General features: G+C 38.2%; 1 protein-coding gene across 1 annotated transcript in view; it reads left to right on the plus strand.

Moving 5' to 3' along the window:
- CHD7 (chromodomain helicase DNA binding protein 7) overlaps positions 1-23,855 on the plus strand; it is a 133,640-nt gene that overhangs the window by 80,214 nt on the left and 29,571 nt on the right. Inside the window, exons 4-13 of the mRNA XM_080611285.1 lie at positions 1,938-2,076; positions 5,536-5,673; positions 6,747-6,812; positions 12,072-12,127; positions 13,519-13,633; positions 15,135-15,218; positions 16,148-16,285; positions 16,382-16,503; positions 16,997-17,240; positions 22,802-22,978. Coding sequence (XP_080467411.1) covers positions 1,938-2,076; positions 5,536-5,673; positions 6,747-6,812; positions 12,072-12,127; positions 13,519-13,633; positions 15,135-15,218; positions 16,148-16,285; positions 16,382-16,503; positions 16,997-17,240; positions 22,802-22,978 — 1,279 coding nt within the window. The remainder of the gene's footprint in view (positions 1-1,937; positions 2,077-5,535; positions 5,674-6,746; positions 6,813-12,071; positions 12,128-13,518; positions 13,634-15,134; positions 15,219-16,147; positions 16,286-16,381; positions 16,504-16,996; positions 17,241-22,801; positions 22,979-23,855) is intronic.

Genomic DNA, 23,855 nt, shown 5'->3' on the forward strand with positions numbered 1-23,855 from the left:
TGGTTTTTTTGGAAGCGGTTTCGCGGTGGTGTGATGAAAGGCGGCGGGGGGGGGGTGGGTGTGTGTGTGAGGCGGGGGGGCGCAGGCCTTGGCCGCGCAGGTGCCGGGCACGCCCGGGCGCTGATTGAGGGAAGCAGATGGCTGCAGTCGGTGGCCGCCAGCCAGCGGAGCAGGTGCTGGTCACGTGGCCGCGGGTTGCCGGGGCGACGCGAGCGCTCTCGGCGCGCGGATGAAAGGCAAGGGGCCCCGCTTCAGCTGCGGCTTTGTGCCATTGGTGGCAGCTAGAGCGGAAACAACCGCCGCGAGGCGAGCCGAGCCGAGCCGCTCCGCGCCGCACCGCGGGCCGGTCAGCGCCGGGCACAGCCCTTCCTCATAGCCGCGCGCTTTCCGCGGGGTCAGACTGCACCCAACGCCTCGTTTTGAGTTATTTATCTGTCAGTTGTCACAGTTTGAGGCGGTTTTTGCTGTTTTGTCGGTGTTTTGTCATTGAGGAAAGATGTATTGCACCCTGTAATTCCACATAACACAAACGCGTTTTCAGAACTCACAGCCAGTTTTCATTTGCAAACTCTACACTATTTTTATTTCTTCATTTTAAATCAGCGTTAGTTTAAAAACAGCCTGCAAAACCAGTATTATTATACCATAGCCTGAGTTGTCCTGGTCCCAAAGCGGTGTGTAAATGTATTGGGGAGTTTTAAATGACAGCTCCAACGTGCGTCTTTTTGGTGGGCTGATGCACTGATTGAAATGAACAGGATTAAAGCTGGTGGTTGTTTGAGGAGTTACAAGGCTGGGAATTATGAAGGAAAAACAAACTGCAGGCAGTGTCCTCATCATGAAATTAAAACCTCGAGGGTGCAGAAGCCCCATGGAAGCAGCTATGGAAGTGACAGAACGTTTGGCAACCAATACTCGCTGTTCATCGGGTAACCAGTACATAACTCTGCTCTGCTCTGAAATGTCTTAGCAACTTTCCACAGCCAGCCTCTCAAACCAGTAACAGTCCTGGGGGGTGGTTGACCACAGAGGGGGAAAAAGGCTAGCAAAAACCCACGCCAGACTCAAAAGCTGAATGTGAATTAAAATTGCTAACTTTTACTATTATTCTTCTTTGTTGCCGTTTAAAAATTTCACTCCCGCAATGCTCGAGATTGTCACAGTGCGTGATTTGGTGGCAGTGTATTTAAAGCTGGATTTTGATACGTGATTTTGATGTCTTCACCCATTTTCAGGCTTCTGAGTGCAGTTGGAGAGATGTGGTCCCAACTCCTCAGGTGGAGAATGTTTCCATGGGGGAGGAATGGGAGAAACAATCCCCAGAACCTGTCTCTGCCATCACAGTGGATATAGATTTCTCGTGTCGTGTAGGTGCTAAGATACCAGCTGGATGGTTTTTGCTCCCATACAAGCAGTGGTTGCATGCACTGAGGCTGTTGTGGGTGCCCTCAGGGCTGACACAAAAGCACCTTTTCAGACTGGAAATAGCAGGGATGGTAGAAGAAAACAGAATTATTTTCTCATTCGGTTCTTTGTTTTGGTAATGCTCTCTCTGGTTCCACTCGCCTGGTCCACACGGTTAGTATCAAGACAAGTGCCCATGTAATTCTGTTTCTCTTCATGTGTGTCAGATTGCCCAAACATTGCTTTTGAAAAGGACAGGTTCCGAAGAGGGCAGAGTCTCATTTTGAGTTTCTTGGTGAATACATATTCAGTGTTGCTGCTGAAGTGAAGAGGCAAAGTGTCCATTAAAGAATGGGAAATGTATAGCTGTGGCCCATGCATCATTGACTTTACAGTTGTTTTTAAATACTTCAGGAAAGCAGTTGAAAATAACGAAATCACTAGCAACAAACACCTTGCAGATTAACTGTATTGTCAAGCACCTTTTGCTTATATTTTTGTACAAATGTTGATTAAAAATACCTCTGTTTCAGTAGCAAGAAACCAGATTCAGATACCAGCACTGCAAAGAAAAAAGGTAACAAGGGAAAGGAAGGTTCTGAAAATTCAGATTTGGAAAAAACTCCGCCACCATCACCTCATCCTGAAGATGAAGATGACCCAGGGGTTCAGGTAATGCTCTCGATGTAGCCTTTGACGATTCAGATGCATAAAACGATAGTTCTCATGGTCTTTTTACAGATATGCAGGTATTCAGGTATTTTCAGTGTTGTTTTAAAATGCCATATCAGAAAGGTGAGAACTGGAAATCACTGTAGTAAATATTTTACTAAAAGAAGAATTCCTTATCTGAATTTTGCTCTACAGTCTTAACTGCCTGCTGATCTGTGTGTGGCACTGCTGAGTTTTCAGGTGTTCTGTCACTGTTGCAGTTACGGTGCTGAATTTTCTGTTCTGTAGATTTAACATACCACTACAAGGTCTTGCTTGTAAACTTTGTGTTTCTTCTTGCATTGGCTTTGCAGACTTTCTGAAATCAAGAATAAGACATGACAAAGCAGAATGTCAGAAACATGCATATCAGGGGCTTGTAACTATGCTGCTTTAATGGATGAAGGGCCTTTTTGCAGGAATGCCAGTCATTGGCTAACATTGATAATTTCCTCATGTCCACTGCACACCTATCCCTTTCTGTCCAAACCTTATTTCTTGTAAAGAAAATCTGGAAATCGAAAAAGCATATATGACAACTTTTATGTGTTCTGTCATTAGCTGTGTTAAGAAGTTGCCAGCTCCTGGCTTGCTTCTGCTGGCAGTGCTCAGATCGGAGTGAGCACTAAAATTAAGAATTTCCTCATGAAAGCGTAGAGATAAATTGAGATGGGGAAAGTATGAGATTCCTAAATAGTCACGCTAGCATTACTGAAATCCATTGTAATTGTCTGTTGCACATCAGGTTGTGGATGTTTTGCTTCTAATTAGGAGAGATGTTGAGTCTGATGATCACTTTAAGAATGGTCAAAGCAGCCTGGTAAAGATGTTGGCAAGCAGTGGTGTCCTGACACAGGCATGAATTATGCCTTACATCTTGCTGTTTTCCAGAAGGTTATAGAGTATAATGAAATGTGAGCAAAAGCAGCAGCAGAAGAGAGTGCTGTTTCTGATCCATGCAAACCATTTATTTTGGATTAGAAAAGCTGATGTTTGAAGAATTAAGTTTTCTGTCCTGTGCCCCAGATCTTTCTCAGCCTGATTAATGGTGATGATGAAAGATGCAGAAGAAACTTCTGGAGCTGATGTTTTTTTGGGTTAATTTGCAGACGATGATAACCTCTGCACAGATCAATATATATGCATGTTTTGCTTGCTTTCAGTTTAGTGTGACAAAACTTCCTCTTCAGGAAACTCAGTTGGGTGATAAACTTTACATTAGTTTTGTTTTTTTTCCTTCTTTTTTATAAATACTAGTGTTAGGGTATTTGCATGATTTTTTTATTAATTGTAAAAAAAGTACTTCAAGTGTTTTTTGTTGTCTTAATAGTCTCTCACTGTGCATGTTATCCTGCACCCATACTTCTTTGCATAAACTTAGGGAAAGGTTGCAACCACATATGCCAGGACATCTAGAATTAATAAACTTGTTATGCATTTCTTACCTGAGATTGATTATTATGCAGTGGTCTGAAACATGGCTGCACAAGGGGCAATGGCTTTAAACTTAAGCAGGGGAGATTTAGGTTAGATACAAGGAAGAAATTCTTCACTATGAGAGTGGTGAGGCACTGGAACAGGTTCCACAAGGAAGTTGTGAATGCTTCATCCCTGACAGTGTTCAAGGCCAGGTTGGATGATGGGGCTTTGTGCAACCTGGTCTAGTGTGAGCTGTCCCTGCCTATGGCAGGGGGGTGGAATTGGATGATCTTAAGGTCCTTTCCAACCCAAACCATTCTATGATTCTATTCTTAGCTTTAAATACTAAGTCTTCTGTATTATGTAGTAAAGCACAAAGTGATGCATTGTTATCTTTAGAGAGGAAGAATACTTACTTTTGGTGTTGCTGTGCAGATTTTTTATATTCTGTTATCAAGCCTGTTACTCGCCTTTCTACCCATAGATCAGTTAATGAGTAAAAGATAATCTGATGCAGGTAAACATATGCACAGTTTCTGAGAACAGTTCATAATAATTGTAGAGCCTCTTGTGGATGTCAGAGGAACCAGGAAGCTAACCAAGTCAATAAAATTAAATACAGAACTACCATTATGTTTTAGGTATCCTTTCTATTAGGGAAATAGAAGAAGAAATTTTTTTTGGCTCCAGAATGAATCGTGTGACTACCTATTGAGCCAGAAGAGAATTTGAGTTTTTTTCCCATCAGTGATTATGGATATAAGAGTGTAAATTTGCCATGTGGTATTTATTTTAATTTATAAAAATACTGTTCCACTTGTGTGGGAACCCCCCCGTAAGTTACTGTGCTCAAGGTAGAAGCAACATCGCCATTGTTTAAAAGGGTGATGTACACTTAACCTTTGCTCAAAATTTTCATTTTTAAAGAATTTCTAATTTTGTGAAGTGCATCAGGTTTTGTGCTTTTAGAAGTATGATTAACTATCTAAAAGTAAATATTTGACTTTGTCTGTATACATTGAGAGACCCAGGTGCATAGATCTTTTAAACAAGCTACAAAAGTATTTGCGTGTACGGGTGTAAGATGCGTGTTAAGCTGGGAAAGGTGTAAATAGTATATCAATTCATAAAGATGTTTTTTTAACAGTTGATATTCAACAAATTTTTTAATATATACATCAGAACATAGAGATATTTGATGCTCAGTTGACAGTTTCCTTCAACAGCATATGCTCTTTGCTTTTCAAAATACATAACCTGACACACAGACTATCTCAGAATTTGAATTTTATTGCTGCAGAAAATGGTGTCTGGCACTGAGCATCAGATTGCAAATTCTGTCAAATGTACACTTGCGTATTTACAGATTGCTTTCTGCAGTTTCTCTGAAGCTTTCTCTCGTCCTGGAGGTGAAGGTACAGGGACAACAGTGATCAGGTTTTCAAGTTAGGGTGGTTCAAGTTTTTCATTCTCCTCTATTAGTTTGGAGTCTTTTCCCATGCTGTGCTGCATGGTATCTTTCTGGATGGTGCTTGTTCAGTGGAGTGAGGAAATCTTATTTCATTGTATTTCCACTACAAGATAATCTGGGTACAACCAGGTGGATGGGGAGAGCAAGACAGTGCGTTGTCACTGCTTAGCAACACTGGGCTGTGCTGCGGAAGGGTGGTGTTCGGTTTCTGCATTGGCCATCTGTCAAAGTTTGTCCTAGATGTGAATTCAGAGGAGCAACTTCTTGGGGTTTAATTGCTTTCTGAGATAAGCTTTCTAATTTTCTAATGTGGTTTTAGTAGTGCTGAAAGATTAAAAATATTTAAGAATAGCTGACAGGCAGAAACTCAGTATAGCAGTGTCTTGATTCTGTTGTTTCTCCCAGGGTGTTGTAAAATAATAGCTTTTGCTGCACACTAGTGTGTTTAAGAAGCACAAACAAATGTTCTCAGTTATTCCACTACTTGCCAGTTTCGTTTCTCATGACAAATATCAATGCTTTCTATTTAGAAGCGACGCTCCAGCAGGCAGGTGAAGAGGAAGCGTTACACAGAAGACCTAGAGTTCAAGATTTCAGATGAGGAGGCTGATGATGCTGATGCTGCTGGAAGAGACTCTCCTTCAAACACTTCTCAGTCAGAGCAACAGGTCAGACACGAACAGACTGTAAAGGTGGCTGAAACTGCAGCATTCATTGTTCAAATATGAGTCCTTTTCCTGAGTGATACTCATCCATAGCTGGCACGGTGTGCCTGGAAGGCATTAGCTTTTAACGTTCTTAAAAGAGTGCATTAATTTATGACTTTGTTTACAAGTTGATGATATGTAGTTTGATGCAGTTCTTTGAAATTAATCGTCTTTCTCTAAAGAAAACCTAAACTGGACTGCTAGGAATCTTGAATTTATTTCTATGAATTCAGTGATCTGGCTTCTCTGACTTTAATAAACTACTCAAGCTTGTCCCCTGCTGCTAGGCACCATAAGAACCCCCTTATGAAATTACTGCCTTGTAGTACCCAGCAGGGTACACTTTATTCTCTGTGCAATGTAAATGATGGATAAAATAGTTTGAATAAAATGAGGGGTAATAATGTAGGAATGACTGTTGTAACAATCTCATTGTTTTGTAGTGCTTTTTCAAAGAACTACTTCACTTAACTGATGACCTATTGGAGAATATATGCGTGTTCTTTGGTATTTCATTTGGCAATTTGTTAAGCCCTGTGAAATACTCTGTGATCTCTGTTGTTAATTGTGCCTTACCAAAAGGAGAATTTGGTAGGTTTGCCTGCAGTTGTTAGAGTAAGAAATGTAATACGGAATTGCAGGCAATTTTGATACCTATTGTATGAACACTTACACAGCCAACTAGAGTTTTTGAACATCATTTAATATTTAGACTGCATGGTGCTGAAAGCGCGTGTTATTTTAAGAGAGGTGAACAGCCCCCATGTGAATATATCTGTGAATCTGTGCATGTCAGCCTTTCGGAGAAAGCTAGATTTGTGTTAGCTCTTAAAAATGGGCTTAAATAAGTATCTTTCGCTCCTTTATTATGGTATTACATCTACCTGAATTCTCTTAAGTTCTTGCGTGAGGGGGAATAAGCCCTCCTGCGTATTAAATCCCTGTTGCAAAGAAATTATTTGAAGTTCTAATAATGAAGTCTTTAAGTAACAAAGGTGCACTCCCATAACTCTTGTGTGGTATTTATGGTGTAGGAATCTGCTGATGCTGAAGGCCCTGTTGTGGAGAAAATCATGAGTAGCCGTTCAGTCAAGAAAAAGGTAAACCAAACCAAACGCCTTTCCCTGCATGTGTTTAAACAGGCTAAGCATATTTCTGCTGAAATCCCTGTAAAGTTCTTAAAATACTCCAGATAGATACTCTGAATTCGAAAGCTGTTTAATTGAATAGAGGTGATTCCAGGAAAGCGTCCTTTGGCTGTATTTAAAATACTTTTGGATTGACATATATAAAACTGATTACTTGTTTAGTCTTTTACTCTTTGCTTGCATTTTTTCCAGATGAGAATTTTCATTTTTGCAAATATACCTATATGGTGCTCTTTACTTCAGAGTGGTGTTTCATGGGAGTTTGATGAGAGCATTACTGAATACTATGTTTCTGCCTCTTCTAGTAAAGGAAAATCCTTCTAGTAAAGAAAAATACAAGTTGTGCTTAGCAGCTGAAACAACTTCACGTGTGAACAGTATTACATATACAGGTGGTTAATTGATTCCTTGTCACTGTGCTAAGTAGTGAAAGAAGTATGGTTTTCTTTTATTTCTGCCCTGGTTGCTAGTTATGTTCTTGTTTTACTTACAGATTCTTCTGGTCTGCTTCACAACTTGATTGGCCTTTGCACTTGCAAACTGTTAAAACTCTGAATATGAAGTAGAAAAATGCTTCTTGTAAAAAGGGCATTATTATATTTTATAGACTATTTGTGCAGCTCATTCTCTGACTTGTACTGCAGTTGAACAGGAAACTGGTTAACATAGATACGGTACTGATGTTGATCATAGTTAACCACAATACTTCATTTCCTCAAAGTGTTAATTTTTTTAATTGGAGGGAAAGTTGCCTTTTATCAATGTATTACTTTTTTAATGTTGTGGTATTTGGGGGGGGCTATTTTGGGGGGGAGCATGGGGGGTGTGTTAGTGTTTTATTACTACTGTCATAACATCATTTACAGCTTTGTAAACTTAAATTCATGCAATGTCATGACTGGCTGTGATTGAATTTGACCTGTTCCGGCACCTTTCACAGCACAGAACTTCTAGGGCTTTTTCTGAAGTCTAGAGCTATATTTTGTATTTCAAAACATAGGCTTATTTTTCAGTTAAACTTGATGTAATATAAACTCAGTAATTAGTTGTCCTGATGGTCTACTAGGCAGGAGAGGGGAATGTGGTCTTTTCATAAATATCTTTACACTGGAAGCTGGTTTTCACCAATTATTTTTCTCTTCTTCGTTTCCCCTGCAAACAAAGGTGTGATTACTCATGGGGAGTGTGTATTTTGCTGCAGTTTGTGGAAAGTGGTTAGTCTGCTGCCTACATGTCTTTGATTGCAAGCTCTGCTGGAGGCAAGCTCTATTTTGAGCTGTTTCTTTAATGTTTTTTATGGATTGTATTTGCAGGTTTGAGGGGTGTCTCTTCTTTTCCTGCTCTTCTCCCCAACCCTTCTCTCCAAAATAAAAAAAAAAAAAAAAATGGATATCAGGGTGTTAATATTTAACATCTGAAGTATCCAACTGTGCTTTTATTAAAGGTCTTTTACACTCTTACTAACGTCATCAAAACCCTGGTTGTTAGATTACTAATCAAAGTAGAATTGCTGCGATCAGGACTGGTCTGTAAAATAAACATGAGGAAAGGCTTCACTAGAAAGCCTTTCAGTGGATTAGGTTGTAACAAAGATGTTGCATTCGAGTAGAGGATATCAGATAATGAATACACTTTTCTTACTGTGAAATTACGCTGGTTTTCTCAGAAATAGCCCTAGTCTAGTTTTGGATTTAGCAGATAGGATACAGCACTGTGCTTGCAACCATTTTTGAAGTGTACAGAATAAAAGGTAGAAATTACTTTAATTCATGTTTGAAGTGTAAGAGACAATGTCTTTCCCCGTTGCTTTTAATACAGAATTTTGAATTCTGTTGAATACTCTTCCCTCTTGCAGAAAGTGTTAAATACATGTATTGCTCTTTCCAAACCATCACTGTCCTGACGTCTTCAGTTTGCATGTGGAAATCTCTAATTTTTCTAATTATTTTCTTGGCCGACTTCAGAACCCTTTGAATTTCTGCTCCTTAACTTTAAAAAGGAATGTCTAGAACCAAACATGCTGTTCAGCAAAAGCTAGCACATATTATGGAAAGATGTGGAGTATGTAGAGCGTTATACCTGCATGTTACACATCTGAATTTCTCTTTCTGCCTACATGGTGAAAATTAGATCTAAGTGAACTTATATACAAGTCATAGAATCATAGAATGGTTTAGGTTGGAAAGGACCTTATGATCATCTAGCTCCAACCCCCCCTGCCATGGGCAGGAACGCCTCGCACTAAACCATGTCGCCCAAGGCTCTGTCCAGCCTGGCCTTGAACTCTGCGAGGGATGGAGCATTCACAACTTAATTGGGGAACCTATTCCAATGCCTCAACACCCTCACAGTAAAGAGCTTCCTTATATCTAACCTGAACTTCCCCTGTTTAAGTTTGAATCTGTTACCTCTTGCTCTATCGCTGCAGTCCCTGATGAAGATTCCCTCTCCAGCATCCTTATAGCTCCCCTTTAGCTACTAGAAGGCTGCTATGAGGTCTCCATGCAGCTTTTCTTCTCCAGGCTGAACAGCCCCAGTTTTCTCAGCCTGTCTTCAAATGCTGGCATTTCACCCACAGACTGATTACTTTACAGTCTAGTGCTGTGTATCAGTTGAGGTTACTTGCTTTTTATGTGTTGCTTTGCATTTGTAATGAATGTGTTCTGCCTGCTATTTTTCTAGCGGTTGATATTTCTGGGGTTTTTGCTTTGTGTTTTAAGCTTGCTGTTGTCTCTGCACATAAGTGGCTTGCTCAAATAACTTTTGCATTAGCAGGTATTACTGTATCACTTCTGTGGCCATGACGGTGCAAGATTGTGTGCTCTTTTAAGTATTTGCTTGAAGGGAGGGATCATTTGTGCCTTCAGTTATCTGCAGAGGCTGTGGATCAGATTGTCAGTTATGGTTGCGCCTGGGCAGTGATAAATTGAAGTGTCCTGCATTGCCGAAGTCTGCCATGCACTATTTTAGGATGTTTACATAATAAGTTTTGGACAAATTTTACATGAATTTCCTGTCTCACCTTTTTGCCTGGTTAGAGTCAGTGTCTGTGTAGTGGGTATTAGACGGTGGTGTCAAAGGCATATGCATCTGTCTCATATATCCTGAACTGATGTATTGTTAAGCCCTATTTGAGTGCTGGTGATTAGATTATCCTTTTTTTCTGGCCACAACTGTGAATGCCAGAGTAAGATTTTATAAAGACTTTTTTGAGAATTACTTTGTATTTAGGTGAATCTTTGATTCACAGTGCACGCTCATAGACTGTATAATAATGTAGACCAGTTATTGCCCATCAGACAATACAAAAGTACGTTTTACTCATGAGGGTTACAGGATTTATCAAAATTTACATTGTAAATTATTATTAAGTTGGCAGTTGACAGAAAAGACACTTGACTGAAATGCTCTTGAGGGGAGCTAAATTGGTTAATATGAAACCTTTGTATAAAGGTGTTTAACCATGTTGTCATTGTAAGATTGATGTATCTCGAAGGATTCTGATTTAAAACTAATCAAAGAGACTTGGCCATAATACATTTCAGAAAATAAGAAAGTTAATGCCTTAAGATTAGGGATGACTTTGTTAAAGAGTGGTATTGCCTCAGGCTAGCCAGGAGATTCAGATAATGGGTTCTCGTATTTTCTAATACTTTTTTTTAATACAGTTTGACCTCTAAATATGAATACCTCATTGAGAAATACTCACTTTTAAATCTTTTATTTATAAAAAAATTCCGATCATCTTCAAACTCCTTTTGACAGTAGCTTTGTAAGTGACAGAGAAGCTTCTTGTCTGCTTAGGGTTAGGGGATAGTTTGTCTCCTTCAACAGAGGATTCAGGAAGATCAAGAAGTAATGCCAGGAGAATCATCTCTGCCATTTCTTCAGAGACAGCTAGGTGAAAGCTGGTGTTGCCCTTCTAGAAAGGAACACAAGCAGACTGTACTGCAGTGACACATACACTGAAATGATAAAATCCCTTGCTAGTCTGGGAGAGAAGAAATACTATGGAAATCAGGGATTAGGAACGCATTAACTTTTTCTTTACTCTGTTAGAACAGAGTTTAATGCAGCTGCTACTGTTGTTTTATTCTTTTGAGAGAGAATGGCAATTCAGTGTCTAGTTTCAGAGTAGTATCTCTTACTTATATTTTTTATTTCTTTATATAAAAAGGATGGAGGGTGTGGGCTTACACAGGGGTGAAGAGTTTTGTCTGTTTAGCACTACGTAGTTATTTACTACAGATGATGTTATCCCTGATGAAGTCTTCAAAGCAGAAAATCCTCTTGTATTTAAAATTGTTCCAAAGTTCGTTAGCAAATACAAACCGTTAATGTTGTGACATAAGCTGAATTCTAAACATGTGCCTGGTGCACTGTCCTTAGTTTGTCCTGTGGCTGGGTTCAGGAGTAATTCAACAAAGTATTACATGCCATATGTTATGCAGTACTTTGGCACTAGGGATGAGTTAAGGGTAGCCTCAACCCTTAGCAGTGAATGCCCTTGGTTTTGCTGGTTTATATCACAACTTTAACCTTGCTTTAAATGTAGTTTTTGGGTGTTAATTTAATTTGGCTGCTCTGTATGTGAGACATCTTGCCTGAGTGAATTTAATTGCACCATTGAGTAAAACTAAAGCCATGAACACTGATGCACTAAAATTCTAGTAGAGGTATAAGGTTTAGTTTTATATGGCTTCTTGTTTGGAGTTATTAACTATATGGAGGAATAAACCCCCTTTAAAATTCTTTTTTAAAACATTACAAAACCCACAATGTAAAGTTGCCATGAGCCAGCCAAAAATAATACATATGGCATTCAGGAGTGCAGTTGCTAATTGGCTGCTGCCTGAGAAAATGGTACACTTGGCTTCTACTTAACACTGTGGGTTTGGCAGAAAGCCAGGTTTGGGGTGAGGTTGTGAATGAAGCTGCATGTGGTTAGGGAGGAGTTCAAATGATTCATGTCTTGGAAGTTGTAGTAAGCAGTGCAGTATGTACTTGGGTAAGCTGCTGGAGGAAACTCCTCGCCCATGGCCTCTCCCCACAAAGGCTTTCCTACACCTCCACTTGTCTGTCTATGGGAGGAGTGTATTCTGTAATCAGTTTTTTTTTTGTAGTCAGACCATATTTCAGTCAGTTTTAATCATTAGCTGAATTGAGCTGTGTAGTGGTTTGATTCACGTTTCAACAATTCTTTTCTTATAGATGGAGAATGGAGAGGAGGTAGAAGTAGAGGAATTCTATGTAAAGTACAAAAACTTGTAAGTAAAGTTACAGGTTTCATTACTGTCTTTTAAGTTCATGTAACTTCTTAATGCTTTCTAGTAAGTGTTTTTTCGTAATGGTCTATTATTATTCAACTTTAAACATTTCTAATATTTAATACAAAACAATGGCAAATAAACAGGGTAATCCTTGCATTCGTGGTACTGGGTTTGATAGTGTCCTCCTAATTTGTATTCCCTCCAGAATGAAATCTGTAGGTAAAATTCCTCAGCTATTAAAAAACCGTAAGGCTTATTATGCATGCAGCACATACGTATGAGTATGTGTAACTAGCTGCAGCCATAAAGTATTGTGTCTGCACTCTCAAAAATAATCCTTAACATTGTTTCAAAAGCAAGATATGTGTGAAACAAAATGTCCAAGATAACAAACTAGATGGCTTCCAGTATTCCAGCAGATAGCTGCCCGTCCGTAAGCAGGACATAAATAGTGGTGAGAACAGCATGTTGTTTCACTTCTGGGCTCCAAAACTGCAGTGCAATCATTATTTAAAATAAGATCATTTTTCTTTTGGAAAAATAGTGTATCTTGTTTAATTTTAGCAAATTTTCCATCCAAGACACAGATATGTTTAAAGTAAGTTTCTTGCAGCTAACTGGAGATAGACTTCACTTTAAATATGATGCCACCTTTGTACCTTTTGCACTCTATTGATTACTGCATGATGTTTAATAGCTTAATTATGGTTTTTTTGTTGTTTGTTTTATTACATGGACATGTAATTTTTGTATTAATTCTTCATGTCTTAGACTTCTTAGCAATATAACTTCTGACAGACTCTAAATTTATAATGTGGGACTAGTCATTTCGGCAAACATGTTGTTCTTTGTGTTTTCTTAAAGATGAATTATTACCATGGAACTACATTTAAAAGATACTTTTTTCTTTTATTCAGTGTTAAAGTTGACCCATATGTAACTTCTAATTGCAATGCTGTTCTCACAAAAAAACAGTATATAGCATCTTAGTATATAAAATATTTGAGTATTTTCATTAACTTCTAAAAACCCTACTCTTTGCTAGAACATGATTTCAGATAATGACATTGATGATAAATGTCTTGTATAATAATTATGTTTTGAGTATGGCCAATAAAAATCATCTTAGCTTTGTGCCAAACACTGGGTGTATGGGGTATGTATTTAAATTGTGGGTGGGAGTTGGTTTTATTTATTGACAACATTCTCCATCAGGAAGTATACTTATTTCCCATAAAGATGATTTGTTAATAACCTGTATGATGATGAAGATAGAGTCCAGTTTTCCAAGCATGGCACTACAATGTGCTGGAAGTATACTAGTGGGATACATAAAGAATGCAATGGAAGCATAGTTTTGAGTAAGATTTTTCTGTTTCATCTTCTAGTTCTTACCTGCATTGTCAGTGGGCATCTGTGGAAGAGCTGGACAAAGACAAGAGAATTCAGCAGAAGATAAAGCGGTTTAAGGCAAAACAGAGCCAGAACAAATTCCTTTCAGAAGTACGATATATTTCTTTCTTTCTTTCTTTCTTTCTTTCTTTCTTTCTTTCTTTCTTTCTTTCTTTCTTTCTTTCTTTCTTTCTTTCTTTCTTTCTTTCTTTCTTTCTTTCTTTCTTTCTTTCTTTCTTTCTTTCTTTCTTTCTTTCTCTCTTTCTTTCTTTCTTTCTTTCTTTCTTTCTTTTATTTAAGGAATATTCTTATGAATTATTGCTAGAAGCATAAGATTTTTAATGGCTGTGTCATGTATCAGTAGCATTTATTCTGGTATAAAGTATAACCATTCCTGATCCAAGTCTTGAAGGTTTATGAATCTCAGGTGATCTGTCCTGACTGTATACTTTTCACTGTATTTTTTTTCCTTAAAGTGAGTGGGTTTTGCTCTGTAAGCATGACTCCTACTGAGTCAGTAACAGCTCTCTTTTCTCAGAAGCTGATTATGCCAGAAAAATGCATCACATTTTTCTGTGTTATGGACTGCTGCTCACTAGGGATTCTAAGCTTTTTATCATCAATTTAATTTCACTTAGAGCCATAAGCAGTAGTGTGGCAGGGGTCCTGTCAATAAAAGACCAGATCTGCTGCTTTGTCTCTGAAAGCTTTCCTTTCAGTAAAATGTGGTCTTTTGAGGAAAAAACCCTAACACAACAGGTTCATGTGCTACTGTATTTGTTTATTTATATTTACTGTGTAGTTTGAGCTGAACAAAACCCGCTGTAAATTGTAAACTTCCATCTGTTCTAGGTAAGGATGTCTGGAATTCCTTCTTATTTCTGTATTTGTTTTTAAAATCTGTTTCCAAATAGGTACAAGTTATTGTAAACACTTGGAATTTGCTCTTGTTTTAGAAAAAGCTATCAAAATGTACGTAGTCTTTAGTACTCTTCCTGTCTTTTCTATTGAAGAGGATCTTTAAAGTATAAAAAGAAGCACAACACTTTAGTACACAAGAGAATCCAGTAAGTTGTTGAAGGGAGAAGACGGAACATAACAAGTCATGATTTTTTTTGAGATACTGTGTATGCATGCAGTGTTTTCTGTGTTTTTGAAATAATAGTCTTTGAATCTTGCTTATAAAGCAGTTAGACAGTTCCTGTAGTTAAAATAATCCAAAGGCACTTAGTGTACAAGGCTCTAATTTCTTTATTGCAAGCTGTAGTTTTCAAGAATGCTAAATGCGTTGCATGCCATAAGCCCTTTCGATTGCTCATTAGTGAATTGTAATTTCACACTTCATTTAAAATATTCTTAAACATTCTCTCACAGTAAAAGGTTTCACACAGTAATTAAGAGGCCCAGTTAACAAAGTCTGAGAAGTCTGATTCCCTCACGGGGAATGATCTTGCTGAATTGTAGCATTTCAATTAACATGTTGAAGTTTGCCAAATATAAATTCTGTGTCACCATGACCCAAAATATTATTGCCTGGTGAAATATATAATAATTTTTCCTCTCAGGAAGGGCTAATAGAGATATCTTTCATATTTTTTGCCTCCTTGAACAGATTGATGATGAGCTTTTTAATCCAGATTATGTTGAAGTTGATCGAATCCTGGATTTTTCACGTAGCACAGATGATAACGGAGAGGTAAATAAAACTTTCAGTGAAGCTGTAGTAGTTGTATGGTCATTATGGTTAGAATTTTTTGTTCAGAAATGTGAATATATTGGAACTGTTCTGAAGCCACCAGGGTATATGTGTGCAGAAAACGGACATGTTTGGGAAAACGTTGGCTAGTACAGCAGTTTCCCTAAAATAAAAGGGATTAAGTGAGACTTCTAAATTTATGTCACCTATATTTGAAAACTGACAAAACAACCGACCACACCACCACCACCAAAATCCTCTAATACATAGGTCTAAGGTGGTACTTAATACTGTAGAAATATGATTGTCCGTGCAGGTAATACAGCTTTTAAATGAAAATTGCAAGAATCTTGGCTCAGTGTCATAGTAGATTAGACATTGTTTAGACTACCTGTGGTAGAAGAGGTCCTGAATTCAATGTTTCTTAATTTTAATAACTTGTTCTGCAGATCAAGATCACTGTCTCCCAGCAGATTCTTCTTTGGCCATTGTAGAATAGAAGGCTTTACTGACAGCGTTTCCATAATGCTCTGTCAGGGAATGGTGGTGGTTGGGTTGCCGGCTGGGAAGATTCTGATGAAGACTGATAAGAAAAAACAATTGATTGTTGAAATATGTGGTAAACACAGAAATTGTAACAGTTGGAAAATGAATATTGGTGTACTTACAAATTTTAGTCTAGCCTTAGCCATTTCAGTTGTAGTGTTGTGCTTATGTTGGTTGTAAGCTTACATTCCCTGTGTTCTGATCTTACTTTGTTAGGTTGTCAAGGTGTCAGCCTGCTGTTTTCTTACCCTTTTGGCTGATTTAGACATTCAGGTCTGGTAAAGCTGTTTGAATTTTATCTAGCCTGCAGGTCTCCTGTCAAAATGGTTACACTTTTATTCTTTCTAAATTGTGATGTAATCTTATTTTTCGTCTTAACAAAGCCTGTAACACATTATCTGGTGAAATGGTGTTCACTTCCTTATGAAGACAGCACTTGGGAGCTCAAGCAAGACATCGACCAAGCTAAGATTGAAGAATTTGAGAAACTGATGTCTAGGGAGCCAGAAACGGAGCGTGTGGTAAGAATTGGCTCAGTATAGAGGATTTTATTTGAAAATAGTAAAGTAATGTGGTCTTTCAGAAACCACTAATGGGATTTGCTGTGTTTGAAACAGGAGCGACCTCCTGCCGATGACTGGAAGAAATCGGAGAGTTCCAGGGAGTATAAAAACAATAACAAACTCAGGGAATACCAGTTGGAGGGAGTAAACTGGCTTCTTTTCAATTGGTACAACACGTACGTAAAATACTGCTTACTGCTGAATTCTGCTTTGGTAAAGCTTGGAAACAATTGCAAACAATCCTCTCTTCGAAACAATAACCTTATAAAGTAATCTTCTAAAGCGAGGTTTTAGAATAATTTACATGTCTCATTTTTTGCTGCAGGAGTGATACACAAATTAATTCTGGCTGGATAACATAATGTTGCATTAAGCATGAATATTTCAGACTCTTCTGGCAAATGCTTTTGCATGTGTATGTGTTCATGCACACCCTTGCTGCCCCTTTCTTTCCCATGTGAACTTGAGAGGTACATAGAATGGATATATCCATGCTTATTGTGTCACAAATTAGAACATTTATTTAAAATGCAAGAAGATTATGATGTCTTTTCAGTGTAAACTTACCATTCTAAAAAATTTCTGGTTTAGTCAGTTTAACTCCTTACTGATTTTCTATGTTCTAAGTTATGAAGAAATCATTCAGACTGGTTTTATTATTGTTTTTAGACGAAACTGCATTTTAGCAGATGAAATGGGGTTGGGAAAGACTATCCAGTCCATTACGTTTCTCTATGAGATATATTTGAAAGGAATCCATGGTCCTTTCTTGGTTATTGCACCGTTGTCCACAATTCCCAACTGGGAAAGGGAGTTCCGCACCTGGACAGAATTGAATGTGGTTGTGTATCATGGGAGTCAAGCAAGCCGGCGGACCATTCAGTTGTATGAAATGTATTTCAAAGATCCACAGGTAAAAGCTCTTCATTATTTTTCTTTTTCTCTTTGTTTTATGTGCCTTACTGTTGTTTATTAATCTAAGCACTGATTGGGTTTGTTGTACTGATATAGTAGGCTTTAGCGAATAATGAATTAATAAAGGGAGTACTTTTTATTAGTAGCCAAGAGATAGGCTGGAAACAGAAGGTGGACCAAGAGTTGGTGCAACTCTTGTTCAGGATTACATTGTTTCATGCAAGGTTTTTACTGCTTTGCATTCCTGAGGAGAGCTGACAGAAAGGATTCTTAATGGAGAAACTATTGTAGTTGGAACTAAGCGCAAAGAACAATCTTTGCCTACCATTCCAGGAAAAAAATTAGCTTGCAGAAATTAAACTTGTTGATGTTTCTTTTTCAAGTTTTATGTATCAGATGTATTTTGAATCTGTGTTACTGTGCTTGGGTTGAATAGTTCTTCTGAGAGAAGGAAAGCAGGTACAGAAAAAATTTGGGGTAGAATTATTCAGAAAACTATAGGTATAAAGAGCAGAGTCTCTGCACTTACATGCATGGCTTTACCAAAGGTAATTAAACATGACTGGGGGAAAATAATGCATGTACATTGAATGTTGTTTCAAATCAACATAATCCTCCTCACTTAAATTTGATACATTATGGGAGTGTTATTTCCAGCTGAGCTTAAAGGAGTGATAGTGGTGAATTTATATGTTTAGATTTTCTGTAAAGCATTTGATTTTATGCCTCTGGATATTTTGATTAATAAACTAGTATGATATAAAATCAATATGGCACACATTAAGTGGATTTAAAACTGGCTAACTGATATTTCTTGATGTAATTGTAAATGAGAAATGATTTGCATTTCCAGCTTAGTTCTTAAGGGATTGGTTTGTGTCCATGAGCTATATAACACTTTTATCAATGACCTGAAAGAAAACATAAAATCATTACTGTGGAGGTTTTCAAATGACACAAAGATGGGGAGAGTGGTAAATAATTAAGACAGTTTGCAGATACAGAGTAAGCTTTGTTACTTAATAAATTGGATCCAAGCTAACAATACTCAGAATAGCTAAATATAGGGATATCTGTGGACAAGGAGTGGAGGAGAGCTACAAGGAGTAGGGAGAGCTTGGTTCTGGGAAGGCTGTAAAACAAATGCAGATCCCTTCATGTCATGACACATGACCAGTTAAACATGAGTTTGTACTGTGAGGCTGTGGTTAAATGGGCTACTGTAGTGCAACTGTGTAGGAGAAAAGAAGTCTTTATTAAAGAGCAGAAAAGTCACAGCATTCTTCTCTTTGTCAGTAATGGGGTGGTAGTCCAGTTCTGCCTAGTACTCACTTCCCGTCCGCAGAGTGTTGAAAAACTGGAGTCTTGGAGCAAAGCTAGGGGGGAGGTTGCTGGATAGAAAACATGCTATTACAGGGAAAGAACTAATTAAAAATTGTTTTGAAGGTGATGACTGGGGCACAACTTGACATGCCATTAAGGCCAACACAAATAGAGTTACATACTTATATATAGAAGAAAAACACATAGTAATTTATAGTAGTTAGAAGTTACATCTGTTTGGCCTAGAAAATAACAAATTTCCCAGCAATTTATTAGAGAAACTTTCAAATCAAAATAATATATGCTATTGTTAAAGAAGATTGATTTGAATAACAGTTGCTACACTGAGGTCTAATGCCTGTTATTCCTTAGGATAATAATCACAGTTAGCTTCTTGCTTAGATGTATAATGCACAAATAAACTGGAATTGATTGTACTTCTGGTTTTAAAATTATTTCTTCCCAGAGACGGATATGTGATACCAAATTCGAAAATTTGGGTTTATACAAATACTGTCTCTACTGAAATGTTTTCCTGTGTTAAAAGTCATATTTGTTCATTATTTAAGTGCTGCTTGTTCTCAGCATGTTCTTTCCCTTAGGATGCAGCAGTTAGGTAGCGCGAAGCCTGAAGGGGTGCAATCAGAAAAATCCCACTTACTGTGCAGATTTAGTGTTATTTTGGCAACATCATATCACTGATCTAAAGGCACCTAGAAGGATCTAAGGGAAGAAGCTGCAGAAAGTTTTGTTCCCCCTGTTGCTATAGTCTTAACTTGCCTCTTGCAATGACCGTGGCAATCATTTGACCCCATAGCGAGTAATGATAAAGCACTCATAGCACAGAAAAATGAATCGTTTTCTGCTAGCTTTGCTCCCTAAACTGCCTTAAGAGGAGAATCAGACAATTGTCATGGTTGGGGATAAAGGAGAAATGAAGTGAACTCATCCTTTTGGTGGCAGGTAGCTTAGATGTGTCATGAAATCACCTGTGTTCCATTCTTTTTAAGACTGTGTCAGCTGTGTAACACATGGTAGAAACTAAATTATGGAGGGGAAAAAAGACTCTTCATGTTCTGACAAAAAGAATCTCCATGTAGTGCTCAGTCTGGCATCCTCTAAAGTACCATCAGTGGGTGTACAATGGGGGAAGAGAAAGAAGGCTGGCTTTGCCAGTATCATTTCTTGCCAAACACCTCAACCTAGACATCAGCATCTTAGGCTTTTTAGGCCTTAATGTGCAAAAAGGCCTCTCAAGCTGAGCTATTTCTCAAAGGCAGTTGAAAATTGAGGAAGTCTGAGTGGCTTTGAAGGGCCATAATAAGAGATAGCATGTGTAAGGAGCACCTGCCCCATCTGCAATAGAGTGTTTTGTCAGAGTCAACACCAGTAACCAGAGTCAAGTTGTTGTGAAAAGCTAGAGAGTAGTCAGTAACAAAATACATTTCTGCAGCGCTGTGAATTCAACACTAACTACTTCCAGAGAATATTCCCTAATATCTCTTCCTGCCCTACTGCATGTGAGGGTCATGTAGGGAAGCCTGTTCTGAACGTCCTTGAGCCGTATAACTGAAAGGACCTTCTGGGGGCCTTCCTTGGTTGGAGTATGAAATAAACCAGTTGCTTTTCTGTAGTGTTCTGCCTCTGAGAAAGAGTTCTAGTGTAAGATCAGGAAAACTGTATATGTCAAATAAAACTAATGACAGAGCCCTGCAAAATAGTCGAGTTGTTTGTGAGGGAAATTTTTACTTTGCAGTGTAATGAGGACTGAAAAAGAGAAACCTCCTGGCTCACATGTAGAAACAGAATATCTTGTCCTTGGTTGATTTCAGCTCAATTCTGTTCATGGTCAGGACTTTTTCTGGCTTACCTGATTCATTCCTTTTGAGCTCAGTGGGTGTTGGCTTAGAGTATTTTCCTGCCTGTATGGTTTTCCACCTTGCTGAGAAGCTACTGAGCTGGGAACACGTCATCAGCATAGGATTACCTCAGATTTCTGTAACAGATGGTTAGTATGCAGCAGTTTAAGGCCATATTTCACCAATAGGGACTCTGTCTTTCACCAAAGATTACGTCAAATTCCATTTTATAAAGTCACTGTGACTTAGTTTTCCAGATGCCTTCTGGCTGTAGTTGGTTATTGTGCACATTTCTTGCATCTGTTCTCTTGTTCCTCAAAGTGGAGCCTGAGGTTGGTGGGTAAATAACGTAATAGTCTTTCACAGTTCCCAATGGTGGAATGTGCATCTTTTTAGAAGTCCACTTCTTCCACACATCCAGTTGGTCTTCTCAGTTTGTATCTGCTAAGAGCTAATACCTCAAAACATAACCTTTTATATTAATATGAAATTGTTGTACCTTGTGGCTATCTCTGTTGCTTGAGTTGCTTCCAGAAGACTTTTCTAAACAGAACAGGAAACTGCTGCCTATTAGGAACATTGATTTCCTGAAATGGATTAACTTCTCTGGGTAAATGGATATAAATTTCTGTGTTTCTGACATGAGAGAACTTCATTTGGATGCCGCACTGAAACAGGATAAATTGTTTCCTAGTTGCCTATGAATTCACCTATGACAATGCTGTAGGTCACTTTTCTGAGAGCTTCTACATTCAGATTTCTCAAATGTGACATTCATAGGATTATTTAGGGTTCTTTCTCATACTTCCCCAAGTATGGGAGACCTGAAACTGTGAAGAACAACATAATTCACCATCTAAAGCTCTTGGAGATCTCATGGAACTTTCTGCTTGATATACTGTTGTGTTGTTCAGTACAGCATTTGACTATCTTTCAAATAATGTGAGCTCTTGTGGCAAGACTGCTATGCGTATTTTAATCTGAGATTTAGACAGCTAATAATCAAGGGTCACTCTTACAATTTTTGCTTCACCTGGATGCACTGCTTTATGCAGTGATAATTTTTGAAGAGCATTACTTGCCCTGCTATCACTATGTTGCTCATGGAAAAGTTTTCCACTACTTGGAGAGAATCTCCTGAGCTGCATTCTTGTAATTTCAGTGATACCTGGCTCATGTAGAGGTTACAGCATTTGATGGCTATTTAAGTTGCCCACTTAGTGTATCTCCATCTGCTGTTTGTTAGGTAAAGAGTTTTTTCTCCTTAAGAAGATAGATGTTTATGGACTGCCACAAGAAAGCACTGTTGAACAGGTCATCACTTCCTCTGAAGCACTCTTGATGTGCACTGTCAGATTTAATGCTGAGTTCAGGGTATCAGGTTTCCAATCATTTTATGAAGTCAGTAGCCAGTTCTGGTCCCCACAGTTTGGAGAGGATTATGTGCAGGTCATTTGTAAAAGGATTCAGACTTGCACATATTTGAAGAAAGAAATGGTCACCTTACTGTAAAATACCTGTTTGTTTTGAAATGTATTCAGTACACCACCCATGACACAGTCCTGCTTTGAAAACGTAGGATGGCTTTGAAGTTGTGTGAGAGTGTGTTCCTGTGCAGACCTGGTGACACTAGAGATAGCAAGTTACATTTTTCTTTGAACAACATTGGGAAGAAGTATAGCATAATGTCACAAAGATGTTCATTCCATGATCTTCAGTAAAGTTTATTTAGGGTAGGGTTTATTTGCAGCAGAGTCTTAGTATCAGCCATGAAAATAAGACTCTCAACTAATGAAATAGTGAGGGTGATGCCAGACATCAAGTAAGTCGTCCTGTTGCACATTCCTTAACACAAATTTACAAAAATACCAAGGAAATTCATGCAGAGATGTCCACTGGGAAAGAAAAACTACTGTTTATTTGGAGCCAAATATTCTAATAGTCATAAATATGAAGCCTTAATGTACTTATGGCTTATTTGGATTGTTTGGGAGGACTGTCCCATACCTTTGATTTAAAGAAAAATCTCTTGACAGAATTGGGAAAGCTTATTTTGAGTGTTGCAGCAGTGCATTAATCCATCAAGGCGTTAGTATAATCTACATGAATTACAACTGAAATACTTGTATAACATCTTTGTAATGTATATGCAGGGATTTTGTGGGCCTTTTTACAGGATTAAAACCATAGCTAACATGAAGCAAGTAGTAAACATTTGTATTCCCTCATTGAGTCAGCAATAGTGACTACATTTACTTCATTCAGCGCCTTGGCCATTGTACTGTTCTGTATTTTTAAAGAATGAATTTTGAAGATTAAACAAATGTACTTGTTTCCATGCCAGAGACTTTACTTAAACTTTTGCTGTTCTTTTTAGGGTCGTGTGATAAAGGGATCCTACAAGTTCCATGCCATTATCACAACATTTGAAATGATCTTGACTGACTGCCCAGAGCTGCGCAACATTCCATGGCGTTGTGTAGTCATCGATGAGGCCCACAGGCTGAAGAACAGGAATTGTAAGCTATTGGAAGGACTCAAGATGATGGATCTGGTCAGTGTGTACATTTATGTTTGCATCTTATGTATTTTTATTACTCCTCATCAAAAAGTAAAATAAGAGGTTTTCTTCTCAAGTAAAATCATACAGTGCTGATAAGACTGAGGGAAAGCTGCTCAGAAAGTCTTTAAAATATCTGGAAGCATATCATACTTTCAATTTTTGAGTGCTGATGTTTCATACATCTCTTCATTGTTTTAGACCTAGAATTATGTGGATTCTGTTAAGATTAATTTGTTCTTCCTTTTCTCTCTTTTCATGTGACTTACTTCATAGTCACTTCACATAGACAGTTATTTAAAAATATAGCGTGGTCAGGTGGTCAGATATGTGTGCGAGAGTTAAACTGCTCTGCATTAATGTCAGCTCCAGCGTTATCTTGTTGTGTGGCCATAAGGATGTTCTTTCAGACTGAGTAAAGAAGGGAAGAGTGAGTTGGTTTCTGATGCTTACCTAAATATGCATTACATCATGTGCACAAAATACTTTTATTAAGCGCACAGAGAAAAATAAGATGATTCTTTCTTCCTGTTTGTTAAATAATACTTTTCATGGAGTCTTGAGGTTTAATGAGTAAAAGTTTATAAAAATACTGTATGCACTTTATTTTGCTTGTTATGGTTGCTTAGGGGAAAGCTGAGCTTATAGGTGTGGCTGCATGTGGAGATACAGAACTTCTCACGTCAGTTCTTGTTCTACTAGTAAACTCATGTTTGACCTTAGGCTAGTTGCTTAACCTCTCTGGGCTCCTTCCCTAAAGCAGTTTGCAACTTTTACTCTTGTCTTTGCCATTCATGCTCTGTTGCATATAGATGGAAAGTAGGACTCTGCTTCAGGTTTCCTGTGTTAGAAACTTACACACCAGCCCTGA

Source organism: Psittacula echo, assembly GCF_963264785.1.
Source record: "Psittacula echo genome assembly, chromosome: 2".
Taxonomy (NCBI): Eukaryota; Metazoa; Chordata; class Aves; order Psittaciformes; family Psittacidae; genus Psittacula; species Psittacula echo.